The 18,644-nt window shown below is 51.4% G+C and overlaps 1 protein-coding gene across 4 annotated transcripts in view; it reads left to right on the forward strand.

Annotated features, from left to right (window-relative positions):
• The first annotated feature begins 1,692 nt into the window (after nt 1-1,692).
• The window catches only part of CXXC4 (CXXC finger protein 4), a 111,207-nt gene continuing 94,255 nt past the window's right edge, over nt 1,693-18,644 (forward strand). Inside the window, exons 1-2 of one of the 4 annotated variants that reach the window (XM_069783426.1) lie at nt 1,693-2,484; nt 2,805-4,104. In XM_069783426.1, the coding sequence (XP_069639527.1) occupies nt 2,195-2,484; nt 2,805-4,104 (1,590 nt within the window). In that variant the 5' untranslated portion in view covers nt 1,693-2,194. Of the gene's footprint in view, nt 2,485-2,804; nt 7,205-18,644 lie in introns of all 4 variants that reach the window. The other 3 variants (XR_011324661.1, XM_069783437.1, XM_069783445.1) reach the window with 3 other exon arrangements.

Genomic DNA, 18,644 nt, shown 5'->3' on the forward strand with positions numbered 1-18,644 from the left:
CCCTCCTCCTTCTCCTCCTCCTCCTCCTCCTCCTTTCTCTGCAACGAGCGAGAGAGGGAGAGGGGGGAAAAAAGCCACTTACAGGTATTTGTTTAGTGGATCGGCGGCTTCATTTATCCCCCCCGCCCCCCCCACCCTCCCCACCGCCCCTCGCAGTTTGTTTACAAGTATCAAAGTTGTAATTGAGGAGCTGCCAAGGCACATCTGGATATTTTTCTTCTTCTTCTTCTTCTTCTTCTTTGTGTTAGGGACTGATGTGCAACTAATTAAAGGCAGACAGGCTGGTAGCGTCTGCACGCTCAAGCCCCCCCAAATAAAGAGCCTGGTAAGTGACCGGTTTGCTTTTTTCCCCCTTCTCCTTTCCCCCCTTATCCGTCGTGGATTGTTGTTTGGGTTTGTTTGGTTTTTTTTAGGGGAGGGGGGGGTTCTTTTTTTTTAATTTTGTGTTTTTGTCGGGGCTTTTTTTTTTTTTTGTTCTTGTCCTCTGGGATCGTAAAAGTAGATTAATGCTAGACGTGGGCAATAAAAGGCGCCGCTATATTAATTTATTAATTAATCTGCACCCGCCCCTCCTCCTGAATGTTAAATATGACCTTTGATCTCTCTGTCTTTGGCAGAGCAGAGATGCAATATTGAACATGTACGGTCACATTCAGCTAAAGCAGGGACAGAATCGCGAAGCCCGGCTAGCAATTGCTCTTTATTTATTTCACTCGTGGAAATGAGGGCGATAGTTAAGGGGGGGTGGGGGGGCGGGTTGGGAGAAATCAATAACTGCGTCTCGGGTACCCTTTTCATGCTCCGGAGATGCATCGATTAAACAATAATGACCCGGTTGGTGGGCACCATCATTTTCTCGCTCCTGGTGGCAATAAACCCCGGGAGGGGGCTGCGGGGAGAGAAAAGGTAGCCAGCGAGAGAAGCTTTTGTGGAGAGAAGCCACTTTAACGCTGGGGGGAATAGGGCAAGAAAATGCGTATGTTACTTGACTTCTGGCATAAAAGGCTGAACGCTAACGTTTTATTCCTTACCAGATGCGTGGCTTTCCTACACATGGCTGGCAAAACTAGTTTTATTGAGTAGTTGTTATCGAGGACGTGCGGCTAGGTTTTCCTTTCTGGAAACGGGAGAGGGTTTGGTGGTTGGTTTTTTTTTTTTTGGTTGTTTTTTCTTTTTTGCTATATGCAAATCCTTCGCATCCCTCCACAAGACGACGCTTAGCCTAGAGCTTTCCGGGGCAGCCTTTGTATTGCCACCAGACCTCTGAAGGCAGCGAGAGCCTGGGTTTTTCCCTGACGTGGAAACACAGAGGTGGCTCCTGCGGGCTGGGGGTCTTTTTTTTTTCCGATGGAAAGACGCCCGCCGGTCCCTACTGCAGCCGAGGGAGAGGTTTCTTCTGTAGATTTACGCTCCCTTCATCCGGATTTGTTTACATAAAGCCCGTTTTTTAGTGCACGACGTCGGGAGAAGACGAAGTTTTTGCACTCGGTAGGTTGGGCTGCAAACGGTTCATTAATCTAATTATGATCGTAATTGCCGTAATTGATAACCATTTTGAACTAAACATACCGGAGTCTGGAAACTAGACGTAGCCCCACGAGTGTCTCCCAAGTGAACGTTTCTGATCGATAGCCCTACATCAGAAAAGATGCTGGAAATATCTAAACTATTCAGGTAGAGCATCTGGAAAACAAAGAGCCAGTGTTCATAAACTGAGGGCTTTTTAAGTTATGTTTATGTTTTGCTTTAGTTCGCGCAGGCTGCCATAACGTACCTTCCTCATTGCCATAAAGTAAAATACCCCCCTTCACCTCCCCGGGGGGGTGGAGGGGGGGCGGTGGGAAATAAAACGAGCCCCGCGTCCTTACCCCCCTCCTAAACTTTCCCAACCCTGAAGCAGAAAGCCATCTTTCCCCGCCGAGGGCTAGCTCAGCAGGTACAGCGACGTGCCCTCCCGGGCTGGCCCTCCCGCGAAGCCCCCCTGCCCCGCGGCGCCCCAGGAGGGGCTGTCCCCGTGCCGGGGGGGGCGTCCGTGTGTGTGTGTGTCCGTGTGTGTGTGTGTCCCCCCAGCCCTCCCTGCGCAGCCCCCGGCGGCGGTGGCGGGGAATCCTCCCGAGAGGTTGGGATAAATACTCCGTCTTTAGTACAGCTGCAGGCGCCGGGATCACAAGCTGTGAAATTGCCTGCCTTAAGTATGTTTTTGGTTTTTTTTTTTTTAAATTTTTTTCTTAACCTAGCCCCGTCTTCCCCCGTGGCCCGCAGGCAGCCCCCCCTCCCCAACCCGCGGCGGGGAGGGCCGGGGGGGCCGGTGCCGCCGCCACCAGCGCCCGGCGGAGCCAGCTGTGCCGGCAGGCAGCTAATGACCGCCGGGCGCAGAAGGACACCGTGGCAGCTGGCGGCTCCCTCCCCCCGCCTCCTTATTTTTTTTTTTTATCCCCCCCCCCCCCTTTTTCCCCTGCCGCTTCATTTTCCCCGGTGGAGATGGTAGGTGGGCAGCTCCCGGTCCCCGTGCCGTGTCCCCTGTCCCTGTCGTCGTCCCCCCCCGTCCCCCCCGTCCCCTGCCGCGGCGCCGCCGGCTTGTCCCGGGACCGGGCTTGCTCCGCCCGGGCCGCCCCCTCAAAGCCCTCTGCCCGCCGGCACGGCGGCGTGTGCCCCCCACCCGTGTCGTGTGGTGTCGTCTCGTGTGTCCTGTGTCCGTGTGTCGTTGTGTCCCCCCCTCCCCGCCCCGGGGTGGCCGTTGGCGGCCGTTAGCGCCCCCCCCGCGCGCGCGCGCACCCCCTCCGAAACGACTTTCTGTGTTTCAGCTGCCGCAGCTCCCGTGAGGATGCAGGAGGAGCGGCTGCCCGGCCAGGCACCCACGGCGGGAATGCGCCCGGAGGAGGAGGAGGAGGAGGAGGATTAAACGACCCCCCCCACCCCGCCCCCCCGCCCCGTCCCTCTCCCTCTCCCTCTCCCTCTCCCCCCCGTCCCCTCGCCCCGTCCCTCCCCCCGCCCCCCGCTCCCCTCGACCCGGCCACCATGAACACCAACGTGTGCGTGGAGAGCGGCCCCAACCCCGAGGCGCCGGGGCTGCCCAAGGACAGCCACCTGCCCGAGGGGGCCCTCAACAGCCTTGTGGATTACAACTCGGAGATGGAGAGGTACCGCTCCTTCGCCACCTTCTACAAGACCAACGGCGGCGCCTTCCCCCAGGCGGCCAAGATCGCCCGCATCACCACCCCCATCTTCCCCAGCGCCGCCGCCGCCGCCGCCGCCCGCATCGGCATGTCCCCCTGGAACTGCGACACCGCCACGGCCGCCGCCGCCACCGCCATGCTCTGGGGCAGCGGCGGCGGCGGCGGCGGCGGCGGCGCGGCGGGCGGCGCGAGGAAGCCCTCCTCCGCCGCCGCCGCCGCCGCCGCCTCCGCCTCCGCGGCCGCCGCCGCCGCCGCCTCCTCGCTGCACGCCGGCAGGGGCGGCATGCACCACCGGAGCGACTCGCAGCGGCTGGGCAAGCCCGGCTGCCCGCCGGCCGAGCAGCCCGCCCTGCCCATGGCGAACGGCAACTTCCTCTCCACCCTCTCCCCCGAGCACTGCCGGCCGCTGGCCGGCGAGTGCATGAACAAGCTCAAGTGCGGCGCCGCCGAAGCCGAGATCATGAACCTCCCCGAGCGCGTCGGCACCTTCTCGGCCATCCCGGCGCTGGGCGGCCTCTCCCTGCCCCCCGGGGTCATCGTCATGACGGCCCTGCACTCCCCCGCCGCGGCCTCGGCCGCCGTCACAGACAGCGCCTTCCAGATCGCCAACCTGGCGGACTGCCCGCAGAGCCACGCCTCGGCCTCGCCCGCCTCCGCCCTGGGCGCCGCCGCCGGCGCGGGGGGCGGCGGAGGCGGCGGCGGCGGCGGCGGAGGGGGGGCCGGCGGCGGCGGCGGCGGCGGCGGGGCCGGGGCCGGGGCGGGCAACCCCGCCAAGAAGAAGCGGAAACGCTGCGGGGTGTGCGTGCCCTGCAAGCGGCTCATCAACTGTGGAGTCTGCAGCAGTTGCAGGAACCGCAAAACGGGACACCAGATCTGCAAATTTAGGAAATGTGAAGAGCTTAAGAAAAAACCGGGCACTTCGCTAGAGGTCAGAGGAGATGATTTCTTTTTCCCCAGCCTCCCGCCGTCCCTCCTCAACCCCCTGCCCCCCCCCCTCCAGTGCTTCTTGTCTAGCTTCAAGATGCAGCATCCCTTTTCCGAGGCCTCCTTCAGGCTCTGAGGGTGCCCCCCGCCGCGGGCGCGGCCCCCCGCGGCGCTGCCCCGCCGCCCGCCCCCCTCTCCGCCCCGCCGGGAAGAGAAACGCCGCCCCCCGCGGCGCCCCGCCGAGCTGGGCGACGGCCGCGGCCGCCGGCCCCGCCAGCCGGCCCCGCCGGGGAGGGACGGAGAGCCGCCCCCGCGGGAGACCACCCCCCGCCCCCCCCGCCGCGGGCCGCAGCGCCCAGCCTTCCGGAGCCGGAGGCCGGCCGGGGGGCGCCGGCCCCCTCCCCGCCAGCCCGTGGCCGTTACGAGACGCTGCTCGCCTGGTTTACCTGCCGTGCTATTTCTCTGTCAGACTGCTGGCTGTCCCTGGTTTCTTTTTCATCTTCCTTGGTTTGGTTTTTTGGGGTTTTTTTTCGGTTTTTTTTTTTTTAACGGCGGTCGTGACGATTCGGGGCGGTTTGTAGGGACGGGGAGGTGGGAAAGGGAAAGTTTTAGCTGAACGCCTGGCTCCCGCCGTCGGAAGTTCAGGGGAAAGTAAAGGCGAGTTCGTCTCCAGGTTGGCTGGTAGCAGTTTGTCCAGGACAGACGACTGGCCGTAGAGCCCGCCGGTGGTTGGTGAAACGTGCCCAAATAATCTCTTTGGCAATATCTTTTATGAAATAACCCGCTCGTGGTGTATAAAACACGATGGAAAAATAGCAGAGGTATGGCTGAACTGATTTCTGACCGAACTCTACATGCGGTTGCTCTTACGACGCGTCCTCGGAACTGACGACGTATTGCATTTCCCAAAGCTGTAACGACAGGTTTTCAGGTTTGCTAGACGTACGAGAGACAGGCGGATCAGATCCCGTGTGGCAGACACTTCGGTCAGTGTTATCGGGGACGACAGACAGACAGACAGACGGTGGGAACCAAAACACACAACCGGGAGGAAAATGGCAAATTGGTCGATAGCGTTAGGCGAGGGAAACAAGCCAGAGGAAAGACTAGTGATCATACTTAATCCTCAGTCATTATTAAAATTACAGTGTTGCCGGTTAGGCGCACATATCGGATGCGTCTGAAGGTGTCGGGGACGATGGATTTAGTGCAGAGGAGTAGTGTATGCTGGCTGACATCAGGATTTGTAGTCACAGAAATTAGCAACTCAGTGAGAAATTGCAACTTCCCTCTTTCTGCGTGCGTGCGTGCCTGTGTGCGCGTGTGTGCAGAGTGGTTTATTCCCTTACTCGTTGCTTGCAGGAGTTCTCTCCCAGAAGAGGTGGGATGAGGGATTCCAGGGAAAAGGCTGCACCAAGAGCCCGTTCATTTGGTCTGTGTTAAATAAATGGAGATAATGGCATTGGTATTGATACTGCCATGGGACAAAAGCAACATTTCGGGGTTTAACTGACATCTGGCTGATACCATTAACTCTTTCCTGACCAGCCTCATCAAACCAACTAATTAATTCCTCCCTGCAAGAGTCAACTGTCCTTGCTGAAAGTTTGATTTGTAGCTCTGCATCCTCTTAGCTCTTTTTCGTGAATGTATGGTGACCCAGCATCACTAACGCAAAAACCCGGATGGACTTGCTAGGTGCCAGAAGCTAGACTGGGTTTTCAACTCTTGTTTTGCTCAATAACATGCCTTTCTTCGTTTCGTTGCAAGTTGGCAAAGAAGATACTTAATGCCCTGGTCTGTTAATGACGGATTATAAAGCTGAGTACAGCCTAAAAGAGGCTTCTCTGAACCAGAGACGTGGAGAGTCCCCCCCGCACCACCCAGCTCTGGGGGTGCCTTTGTGTGCCAGGTTCCCTCATTAGGCTTGCAAACCAGGATGCTGCTGGGATTTAATGTTTGTGATAAATGATAGGTTCTGATGGCTTATCGATTCGTGCAGAAAGTGAGCTATCTCTGGAAGAAACGAATTTGTACGTTATCAGATCTTCCTCTGGGTGTGTGTGCATCTCTGAGCACGTTTCCAGAACTTCCTTGCTCCTGACAGAGGTGTTCAACAGCCTTAAAAACTGCTCAGGCGTGTTATGAGAATGCCGCCCGTTAAAATTGTTTAACCACTGTGACTAGTAAAAAACGTGGTTTTATTAGCCACTTGTGTACTCTCATAACCACCTGCCTTCACTTCTTTTCTTCATTTTGTCTCTCCCCCCACTTGCTCGCTCTCTCCTGTTTGTGCTCCGTCAGATACATAAACACAAAAGCTCCTCTGCTGCTGTACCGTGACTCGAAGGAAACGGGTTTCTCTTCCCAACTGTGGAGATGTCAGTGAGGCATCACTTCTCTGCAGGTCGTGGCCCATCACAAAGTTTTGTCACGGGATGTGGCTCATTTCTTTACAGAAATGTGGTTTGTCAGTAGGGGAGGAAGAGTGCCCAAACTGAGTAACCTTCTTACATGGTTGTTTTTCTTATGCCTTCTTCCTTTTCTTCTTCTTTTCTTTTCAATTTAAATTAACTAATAAAGAGTGACGGCAGGGCTGCCTAGAGCACATGTGCAGCAGCAGTGCGCTGGCTGTAAGGCCACCAGCTGGAAGGGTGTTGGAGAGTGACAGGGCCTACATGAGGGCACTGCAGCAGCAGGAGCAGCGGTGGCTGCGGTGGCTGCGGGTGGGCGAGGGCAGCCTCCCTGCGGAGCGAGATTCTGGGGCTCATTTGGGCTGCGCTCTCGGGGAAGCAACAGCACTGCGTGGGTGATCCCCCGTCACCTCCGTAGGCACGGTCTCAAGGAAACGTGACAAGGATGGAGGGTCTCGCATTCCACTACACGCTTGTAAGATTTGTGAAAATGGTGCTCAACAGTGGCTGCAAGTTGCGGAGATGATTCAAGGCAAGAGGCGGAACTGTGTTTAAAAACTAAATAAACGAAAAATGAGAATAATAACAATAAACAGTAAGCTGGCTGATCCCACGGAAACCATTTCTCTCTTTTGCCTTTAAATCTCTTCTTCTGCTGGTGCAATGAAGGCATAGGATATAACTCTCAAGGTTAGTACACGGAGTTGAAGACAGATTCACGTGAATGCTTTCCAGTCCCTGACCCTTGCATTTTTAATGGAATGCTTCCCTCCCAGCATTTTTTTTTTAAAGGCTTGAATTATTTTTTTCCTTTTTTTTCTTGTACTATTTCCACCTTAAAAGTGTCCCAATGCTCTAGTATTTTTCATAGAATGTTATTATTACTAGGAAATTTTATGTACGGTAATAATAAATCTATAAAAATAAGATTGACGTCATGTTGCACGCTGCCTACTTGTGTATGTATATTCTATGTTCATTCAGATTTACAGTCGGTTTAAAGAGACATAATCTTTATTTACCCATAGAGACTACTTATTTTCCTCTGATTGGTATATGCGTCTATAACTTCTGCTGCAGGTTATGAAGATTAGGAGCCTGACGTTACTTTCCATCCCCCTCTCTTTGAAGGAAACCATCCCGATTCAGCGTATGAATCTCAGTTGCCCCGCTCCTTGCTTTCATTAGCGTGGCAGCAAAGTCAGGCAGAGGGGCTGACTCGGATTGGCAGGGTCTGAAGGGTTCGGCCCAAATGTGAAATATCCGCTGTTTGGGTATGCTGTCATCATAGCCAGTGCCACTCGCTTCATTCGTAACGGCCGCGCTAATTGATATGTGCGCTATTAAAGTAAACGTTTGCATACCGACCGGAAATAGTAAATACCAGCATCCAAATCCGAGGCACCTTGCTGAGTCGCAATTCAAGCCAGCGGGAGTTTGAGATGGCCTTCGCCGGGGATAGGGTTGTGATGATTGATTTCAGCAGGAACGGCATCTGATCCTGAAAATCTTAACACCATATGGCATTGCCACGGGGGAGAGAGGCTGCGCTGGCAACCTCCGAACTTGCACTTCGTGTTGTGGTAGCACGTGTGAGCACTGTTAAGGGAAGACTGCTGAGCTCTGTGGATAGGGGTCAATTAGTATGGGCCTCAGAGGAAGCAATTTCCCTGCCGTCTGTCTAGCTTTAAATTACATGCATAAGTTAAGCGACGGCACGATGGAATTGAGTAGCGTGAGGGAGAACTGAAAAGCTTGATAAGGAGCAGGCAGCTAACACCATGCAAGTGGCTAACTGGAAGGTGGAAAGAAAGACCACCTTGTAGCCTGCGTTGCCGTTCTCTGCTGCAGTGTTGCTGTATGGCAGTGTTTCTCACCTCCCTGCTGCTGCCTCGTAGCCCTCCATCTGGCCAAGGTTCCCCATGTGTTAAACACCATGCAAGCGGGCAAAAAAGCAGTTCCTGTCCCTGGGCGTTTACAGCTGGAGCAAGAACCGCAGCCTGTCCCGAGCGCAATTCACGTTGCCTATTGGGTGTAAAGCCCTGATCGGCCCTGAATGCCGGTTTTCCCCTTCACCCTGGGGGTGCCTGGTGCTGGAACTGCCTGCTGGCACCCCAAGAGAGCCCTCGCCTCTTGGCTGCGGTGGTCTCACTCAGGGCTCCCAACACGGCGCACGGTCCCTCCTGCGGTGATGGTGTTGGCAGGGAGCGGGGGAGGCAAGAGGCAGGATGAGATTTGACCTTTGTTGAGCATTTTGCAATGGGTTTTGCCACTTTCATCCAGATTGTACCTGTCTGGGGTAAACATACATTCCGCGACGAGTTTTCCTTTTGACCTCTGGAGGTTCTTGGGGAAAACACAAGGCCTCCTGCTGCCTCGTCCGGCAGAGACCAGAGCAGCCGCAGGCGTCTTTCCTCACCGGCGCACGATCTCTGCCGCTTGGGAATCTCGTTGAACCTATTTGACCTTCTGCGTTAGGATCACGTCTTGCAAGGTGGGAATGCATTGCAGACATGGGGTTGAGGAGGGCCTTGAGAGCCCAGTGGAGTTGAGCTTTTGGTCTCCTTACAGTTCTGGCAAATTACTGAGCACAAAGGATAGCCTCTGAAGTTGAGTTGGATGTCATCTGTTTTACTGTTTCATATGTTGTTTTTTCCTTTTCCTCATGTGATACTTACTTACAAAGCAAAGGAAGTGCCCAAACCCCATGATGTTAGCATTCAGTTTAGAATGTATATTATATAAACTGCTGTTTGATACAGCGTAATTTGTTAAAGGGGGGCAAAAGCGAAGTTTCTCCTGCCTAAGGAAAACTCTGAGTGCTGGGATTTGGTACTGAACTGAACAGAATTTCAAGGAATTCAGCAGACTTGTAGGCCAGTCAAGGGCTTAACAGCCCCTTTCATAGAAACACTGCTTTCTACTTGCATTAGAAATTGCTTGCTTTAAATTGTTGAACTACGATTGTTTGCCAGTGAAATTGTCCATATGGTAAAAGAGGTTAACTGGTTGTGGTGGTTCCGCATTTTGATTGCACTGAATAGTTCCTTGCACATTTTTCTAAGTACTAATACAGGTTATACAGTTGGGGTGTGCACCAGGCTTTGGATTTTAGTGTTGTGATTGATTGGTTAGTCTAATTTTTTAAGCTGACATAATGAAATCTCTGCATATTGTTTAGGCTGGACAAGTTGCATGTGTTGTGAGAAAGATGATGAATGAAGCCACGTTTTTTTCCTAGAGTAGTAATTAGCATAATAAGTACTTTTTTCTTCCCCCCCCCCCCCCCCCCCCAAATTGGCTAAGTCACTTTGGACTACGTATGTCAATTGAAGGTGGACAGAACCATCATGACTTGGACTCCTATGCCAGCTACAGCACGTTTGGAAAATCTTAGCAGTTCTGTGTTGGTACAAAATGTTACAGGCTATACACATCATGCCTTATTCATGTAGGGAGACCCATTCGAGCTGGTAGATATGTGAATATAATGTTATATACTGCCAATTGGGGGTGGGTAACAGTAAGTAACAGTCTCAATTTTTGTCTGCCTGTTCATATTACTGGTTTTTTGGGCTACTTTCCATGCAATTCTGTTTGCCAGGTGGACACCTAACACCTTTACTGAAGTCAGGGAAGACCTTGCTCACTTGGAGGATGAATTAGCATGTCAGAAAGCAGTCCCTTTTGAAGAGCAACTTAGTATTGCATTTTTGGTTTCAAAAGAAATGTGGTCTAAACAAAAGGTAGATATTAATTTCTGTATGCTGTGTCATGCATTTGATGCATAGCAATGACTTGAGAACAGGTCCTTTCCAAATATCCTAAAAATTTGGATCTGTATAAAGAAAACTAGTAGTCTTCTGACTCTTAACATGCATGGTTTTTAAGTGTTAGGCTTGGTGAAATATTTCTAAGCAGGCAAACCTAGAATGTACACCTTAAAGTCTCATCAAATACGGCTTAATCCTTTCGATTGCTGGTTGCAATGGGAAGCGGCTGCTGATTGCCTAGGGAAAGGCTTTAAAGCCGAAAGCTTTTCAGATGTACCCAAGTGAGTTAGGAGCAATCAGAAAGTAACTCGTGTCAGTGTAACAAAGTCCCTGGGACTTGGCCTCGGTTGCTAACAATTCCTAACTGTGTGCTTAAAAATTGCCCGCAGATACAATGTTTTCTGAGGAGTACCACCATCTGAAGAAAGCATTTCTCTGCTTCTGTAGCATCTGTATTTTTTGATAGCTCATCTACTTTGAATGATCATACTGAACCACAGTGTCTTGAAGCATGCAGTTTCGTTTGACGCTTTTTTGCTATTTGGGAGCCCAGCCTGCTGTGTCTGTCTTCTCTCTTCTTTCGGGTACCTTTATTGTTTTCCACAGTTGTATCTTGTTCAGTCACATGCAAACACCTGTCCTGAAATTGAATTACTCTGCAGCGTAATCTGAAGTCATCCCCCATTTCAGCATCCTGTGCTTTCTGTTGTGTGTTGAGTTATGTTGCACCATACTTTAGATGCGACAGCCATTTAATAATGTTGAAGCCTTAGCTCTGCAGGGGCTAAAAAGATCCCAGCAGGCTTGTTAACTTCTACTCTCAGACATTATGGGAAATATTTTCTCCTCCCTGGAACTCCTAGGCATCCTCTTAATTAACACTATAAAAATCAATAGCCAGGTATGCGTGAAGCCTGTTGAATTTTTTTGCTGTTTTCCAGAGTTTCTCTGTTCCTTCCTATTTAACCAGACACTCCAGTGCCAAGTGAGATATGAGAACATAAAAGGGATAAAGGCAGCCTGGGTCATGCTAGATACTGCGTTATTGGCGGGCAGCAAGCTCATCAAATGCCTTTCCCTTACTCACCATAGGGTGTTATTCTTTCCCCTGCTCTACTCCATATTTTCCTTTATCTCAGTCTCTGAAGTGTTGGACATTTTAAAACATTGCACCTTTCCTGTCTCAGGACAGCATTCCTTTCAGTTCCAGACTGTTGTGGCCATGGTCTCTGTTGTACTTCTATACAGGATCCTCATTGGCTGGTATCAGACTTCATTTGAGTAGGAGTTATTTGTACAGAGATGAGAGAGATTATTCAGTGGTTTAGGAAGTGGAGAAGCAGTATTAAAATTTGAGGTGGAGGGAGGAACTTAACAAACACTGGAAAATGATGGGAAATCCTAGGGAGTTCAGGTTGGATATCACTTAAGATGAGAACAGAGGAGGAGGAACAAAGAACTGCAGAGTGCTCAAACAGAAGAGGATGCAAAGTGGTTGAGGGCTGGTTATCATGTGCAAAGCCTCGGTGGGTGGTGCCTGCTCCTTCGTAGGAGTGACTCGGTTACCGTGGGGCAGACCAACCGAGCAGCAGGGCCGATCTGCTGACAGGAAGGGTACGATGGTAGTGCTGAAGATGACAGTGGGTTCTCTCCTGGTGGGAAGAGCGCGGAATGTATCTGCTGCTATGAGCAGGAGGTTTGCCATTAGTAATTCAGGTGAGGCAGTTGAAGAGCTCACTAGTAACCATCTTCCCAACACTTCTATGGGCGAAGGCCAAGGCTTCATACAGCAGAAGGGGACCTTGATGAGCGTAAGCAGGGCTTTCTGAGTGCCCTTGTTGACAGGGTAATCCAGTTTCTTTAATTCAGTTTTTTAAATTGACTAGAATTTATGGAGAGAATTTGGGTATTGGGGTGAGCATGTGGCATGGGAGGAGTCATATGAGCCAAACAAGTTGTTCAAGAGCTCAGGAAATGATAAAGGCATACATCCAGACAAGCTGACAAATGTGGAAGAGGGAGGGGATGCTTGCAAATGAAAGACTGAAAATGATGATTTGTTGCACAAGGACTGCTTGGGCTTAGAGGTTTCTTTGGTGGTTTGTACTGCGTGTCCTAGGGAAGCTGGAGCATGCTGACAGCATGTCAGTCTGCACTACGTTAACACAACGAATTTGCTCCATCGTCATGAAAGAAATCCCCCAAAACAACTGTGGTTCAGTAACATCCATCCTTCTGCACATCCTAACTGCTGGGTGGGGATGCAGAGGTGGTGCAGCAACCTTGGCAGTTACAGGCTAGGAAGAGAGCTGAAATGCTCTGGCCACCTGTGCAGAAGGTACGGGGAGGGCAGAGCGTGATTGTTGTGGTGCAGTTAAAGAGGTCAGAAATGGAAAAGGAGAGGCAAGGAGTATATGTTGTTAAATACGTGATCTCCAAAGTGAGTGGTATTGGTCAAGCAAAGGCTGTTGGTTTTAGAGTAAGCAAAAGAGGAGAAAATATATTTGGAAGAGTCGTGGGTTTGAATAGCTAGCCACCAGGGAGTGGATGAGTGAGGACTCGATGACACAAACTTAGTAACCTGTTCCCCCTAAATCACCAGTTCATCTGGGCTCTGTGAGGCAGAGATCACAGTTGACTGGTTGCTTGGAAGCTGATGTAAAATAAATTGGAGATCAAAGTCCAGCGGAGGTGACAGTGTCATGAAAATAATCACTGAGATGGGTCTTAATTGTCGTCCTTGAAAATTTCAGAAGACGTTCCCGGGAATGAATGGGGTTCAGAGCCATTTGCAATCTTTTAATGTTTTCCCCTCCAGTCGGGAATTGTGGTGACCTGCTGTATAAGAGTTTGCGTTGCTGCTCCTCTCCCTGCATCTAATCAGACAATACGTGTTGCTCACTGGCTGTGAGGGAGCCAAGCTGGCGCTTGTAATGAGTCTTAGGCATGGGCTAGAAATCCTCCCTCAACCCAGGTAGCAGAGTACTACTGCATTTGAGTGAATTTCTTTTTTTTTTTTTTTTTTGCAAGTGTTGCAGAAAAAGAAACAAGCAAGCAGAGGTCGAGCATTTAATGGATATATTTTTCCCTGGCTCTTTTCTCAACAGCGTATGAAGAATCCCAAAGGACAGAAGCAGTTAGCTAACCAATGAGGCATCATAGCTGATTTTAGGTTCCATGCAGGAGAAAAAGATGCTGAAGCCCCAGCAGCTCTAGGGGAAAGAGATTTAAATGTAGGTTTGGTCCTGAGAAACGTGCCTCCCCTCTGCTTGGAGACCAGTCCGTAAGAGATTACTGTACCCCAGAGCGGCAGTTTGGAGGATGATAGAGATGTCAGCCTGTGAGTGCAAAGACTTGTACCACTGGATGATGAACCAGCAGGGATTTCTCATTAATGGAATGAATGTTAACAAGAATAATTCTGTTTTGTGAGCTTGTGTGTGTGGGGAGGATAAATGATAGGGACTGATGGATGGTCTTCACAGAGATTTGATTAGGGAGAAGGTGAATGGCAGTGTGTGTGTGAGACAGGGGGAGGTGTATGCACATGGTGCATCCATTGCAGAAGGCAGGCACACTTCTAGTTGATAATGTCTGACAGAGGAGAGTCAGCAGAAGTAACCAGGCGAGTCCTAGGTGAAAGCAGAAGTCGAGCAGTGGTGTGGATATTTCATTTTTTGTCTTTTGCATTGTAGGGTCTTGGGTTTTATGTTGCATGGTAGTAACAAACCTGTATCCAAGAATTTCTCTATAAAACTTTTCTCAGCAACAGAGGTTTCTGCTTTATGCTAATAAAATGTTTGGCTATTTGATACTAATTCCCACAGTCAGTATGGGAGCACTGAGTGACAGCTTTTCTGACCTGCTTAGCATCAGTCTTGGCTCTGAAGTAACACTGTGTTAGAGCTTGTACGAGCCCTTCCTGTCCCTGAAAAAGCAGGAGACAGGCCAGACCTACTGGTTGAGAGGCTGGGCAGGGAGAACCAACAGGAACAATCCCTCATCCTGCCTGAGGCCTTCAGATGCTGCTGGAATGCAAATAATAAATTTTAAAAAGCAAAATAGTCACATAAGCTGAATAGGCACTCTGGCAGGCTTAGCAGCTCCATCCTCAGGTACAGGAATAGCTGAAAAACTGAAGGAACTGCAAGAACTGCTCGAGAGGGACGTAGAAACAGGGAAAGAAATGTGAATCCCTTTGGCAGTGAGATATGAGAGACCCCTAACCTGAAAACCCAAACCTCCAATGTGTTCCCTGCTGCCTGTGCCAGAAAGCCTTTAGGAGCTCCCGTCTGAGGCCGGAGCATGGCCAGCTGGAACGCGGCTGCAGGGTAGCAGACGGCAGAAGGAGTTCCCGACCCCGGCTTGCCCGGCGCTGCCAGCCCCGCACGTGGGGTGCCAGGCACGGGGAAGCCGGTGGCCAAGCCAGCTGCTCCCCTCGGGAGCAAGTGGGACGGCAAAGGTGGAGACTTGGCTCCGTCCCTCGGCTTGCTGGCCAAAAGAGCTGCGCTGGCACAAGGGAGGGAGTGTGCTGGAAGGCGACCGCAGCCAATTACTCCCAGCCTGGGAGGGAAGGGGAGAGGAGGTTTGTTCCTTTCCAGGGCTCTGCCTGCATCCTGGGGCGACGCTTGTGCCTGCCAGCCTCGGTGCGAGCAGTGCTTAGCGGCTCGAGGTGGCCCCTTGGGGATTTCAAGGCCGATGATGGAGCATGTGAGCCGCTCCGCTGAAAGCTAGCGTGGCTGCTCTTCGCTGTAGGTGCTCGCTGGCACGGAGAGGGGCTCCATCACTACCATTTCCTGGGACTGAGCTGTTTTTCTTTGACAGCATTAGTCTGAATTCCTTATGATTTCTGATCTGTATTTGCCATCTGTTTTCCCCAATGGTGTTATGCATTTTTTCAGATCAAAAAAGTGAAATTGTTTACCCATTCCCCAAATTTAATCTCGTATAGAAAGTGAAAAAAATTAATATATAAAATAAACTATGGTGTGTACTGAATGTAAATGAGGGACACGTTTGCTCGTTCTTTCTCCTGTGGAGAAACATATTACTCCTCAGACTAATCCTATTGATTTAGTTGGGGAGCTACTGCCTGCTGCTGATGCCGAGTCCAAGTGGCAGGATCCGGCCCTACAGCGGCAGGTCTCCGTCACCATGGGCACAAATCCTTTATTCCCCAGTTAGCCCCACTGAGATCTCCTGAGGCTACCTCCGTGTGAGCTATTTGAGAGGAGCTGGGTTTTCAAAGCACGACCCTGACTTAGGAGTACATTTTTTAAATTTCTATTTGCAGTGTCCCATGGTGGAGGTTTACTTTTCACTTGGTGGAGCTGGCGGCAGAGAAAGTCAAATGAGTTTCCTAATCTGGTTTGTCTCAAATACGGCCTCAGAGATATGCAGCGCAAGTGGAAAAATAACTGCCAGCACGCAGATGCATGTCCTCTCGGAGCAAATAAAGCTGACTTTTAAAATAAATGTTAAATCTCATCCTTGGTACGAAGGGAGACAGGCCCGTGGCTCAGGTATAGGAGGGATATTTTAAGGTGGGCTGTGGAAGCAAACTCACCACCGAGCTTCTGACCTGGCGTACGTGTCCCTTTTTATTTGCTGAGTCCAATAATAAGCTCGTTATTAGAGGACATCTGTTACTGCCTGATAACACGTACAGCGAGCAGGAGCACAGCGTCGGTGGGCAGCCAGGGATTTTGGCAGCTGTGGGGAGCGGCAGCTCTGTGGACTGTTTCACACCTCGTCCAGAGCTGGTGCTTCCCTCCCACGGGCCTGCGGCTGGGTGGGAGGATGCCAGGGGTTTGGGGCGCAGGCTGTTCCCGCGCAGAGCTCTCCCATGCCCGCGGCGTGCACGTGTGCCAAAGCCGCGAGACGCGCAGGAGCAGCGCCTCGTCCCCCCTCGCTGTCGGCGCGGTGGGACTCTCGGCGTGCCTCCAAGGCTGGGAGCGGAGCGGCTGGGGGAAACGCACCGTGTGCCAGGCTCTGCCTTTTCCTTCCTTCCGCATTTCCAGGAGATGCAATTCACACACCGGTTTCTTGCCCCCAAGCCTCCTCGCCTGAAGAAAAACACTGAAGGAGACTCTGTGTGAGCTGAATCTGAGCGTCAGGAGGTTTTCCCCAAAGTCATTGCTGTAGGTAATGTATATTTATGAGCGGAACAAAGTGGGCCATAGATACTTTCAAAGGCTGCTTTCCTCTCAGGGTGGCTCAGTATTTAGGCACGTAAGGAGAGGGAGATGCTCTCCCAGACCGCACTCACCGGTGGCAGAGCGGGCCGGCACAGGAGAGGTGGCTGGCATCCTTCGCCCGCCAGCTGGTGGGCTGCCTCTGCTGCCGGGGAGGTGCCTGCCCGCCCGTCAGAAGACGGTGTTGCTCAGCGGGTCGGGCGATCCGTCGCTCTGCCAGGTGCTGGCGCATTGTCAGCGAGATGCATGGCCCTGTTCCATGGGTCCGTACCGCCGCGCGTGCCCTGCAGCCCAGCGCTTGGCTGGGGAGGGGTCTTTCCGGAGAGGGAAACTGGGGATGGAAAGTCAGTTTTGGAGCATGTGGATCTGCACCAGAGTCTGCACTGTTTATGTATAAGCAATGCTGTGTGTATATTTGACATCCTTTCCAGTGTAATCAAGCTGACACCTAAATTAGCTTGCAGCGCTGGAAATACAAGGCATGACGTGGAGGAAAGGCCAGTTTGCTTTCTTGCTGGCAGTCATGTGAGTTTTGTGGGACTGGTTAGGTGTGTCGCCCACATTCGCACAGGTGGAAGAAAAGCATACAGTCACTGAGTTATGGCCAGTGGTGGTCAGTGTTTGCTGGGCTGGGCTGCTGATTGATCCAAATTGCATTTCGCGCAGAGGCCGTGACTTCCCAGCTGAACTTTTTGGCCACTGTGGAGCACCAGCTTTCTCTGTCTTTGCTCATAAATCTATAGATGTACATATGTGTGTATATTGAGATATACATACAGACATACATAACTTAGAGGGCCAAGTTTCATCCGCTGGGCTAAGTGCCAAACTGCTCCTCTTGTGGAAGGCATTTCAAGAAGGGATTGTCCTCCAGGGTGAGAAGCTCACATCGGCTTCTGTGCAGACCCTTGGTAAGGTCATTTTTCCCTATGTGGCCAGCACCAGTCCCACTGTTTTGGGAAATCCCCTGGTTTCATTTGCCTTGCCATGTGAATTTGAGGTCCATTAAGGACAAAGTTCCTTCACCGCTGTCTGTTTCTGTGGTTGTGTAGGTCTTTCTAAGGACTGCCAAGTAGCCCAGATCTTGTTGAACGTACCTCAGCTGCTCTATACTTCCCAAAGGGCCTCTGCTGAGCCGGATCATTTCAGCCAGGACTCCTCAAGAGGAATGAGGAGTGCCACATCTGGCCAATAATTTGCTGTAGCCAACGTGTGAGTTTGCTTCAATGAAAGCAGGATTTTTGCTCATGGATCAAACATCAAAGGATTCTTACATAACGCAACATCTTTTAACATCGGTAAAGTATTAGGTCATAATCATGTAGCACTCTGATATATTTTATTATCCTATTTTATTTCTGAATATGGTTGACCTCAACCCAAGTGATTCCCTAGCCTTCCAGAAAATAATAATACAGATGACTTACAGTAAGCTTTGGTTAGGCAGCTGTGAATTTGGGCTGCACCCCAAGCAAAAGCATCCCGAGCAGGAACAGCCAACTTTCCTGATCTCTGTACCAAATCTTTCAGGCAGCTGCGAGACTCAGAGAGGCAAGGGGAGAGGCATCTCCAGCAGGTGTTGTAGGCATGAGCTTGCCAAGGGATGGGGCTGGGCTGGGCAAGCAGGCAGGCCTTGGGCGAGCAGAGCCTGCTGTCTGGCACCCCACGCCTTGCTCCATCAGTCGGTCGGTCACGCCGGGGGGCCGTGGGAGGCATCATTCTGGAATGAATGCTTTTGCTGTGAAAATGCAGAGCTCAGCTGTCAAAACAGAGTCTCTGGTGAGGAACGTACAGCACCTGCCGGTGTGCTGTTTTCATGTGTCGGCAGCACGTGAATGCACACACATGTAGCAAGGGTCTGCTTTTACGTTTCTGTGTGAGGCAGCCAGGACAGATACGTAGGTATCGTTTTTTCCGTTCCTGCTTAACTGAGGGGATTTTCACTCTTCTGTTGATTTTGGTTGCCTTTTTTACCTCCACCTCCAAAAATGTAGCACGCTTGGTTCCCTCTGTGAAGCTGATTTTTCAAGGCAACAATGAAAATTTCAAATTTGAAATGTTTGAGCTACTTCTTTTGCAGTGAAAGCTGGCAAGAAGGGAACAGAATAGAGAGTTTGAAAGCGTGGAGGTCATTTCATCCGGGGTTTGCGCAGGGATAAATTC

Source organism: Haliaeetus albicilla, chromosome 1 (genome assembly GCF_947461875.1).
Source record: "Haliaeetus albicilla chromosome 1, bHalAlb1.1, whole genome shotgun sequence".
Classification (NCBI taxonomy): domain Eukaryota; kingdom Metazoa; phylum Chordata; class Aves; order Accipitriformes; family Accipitridae; genus Haliaeetus; species Haliaeetus albicilla.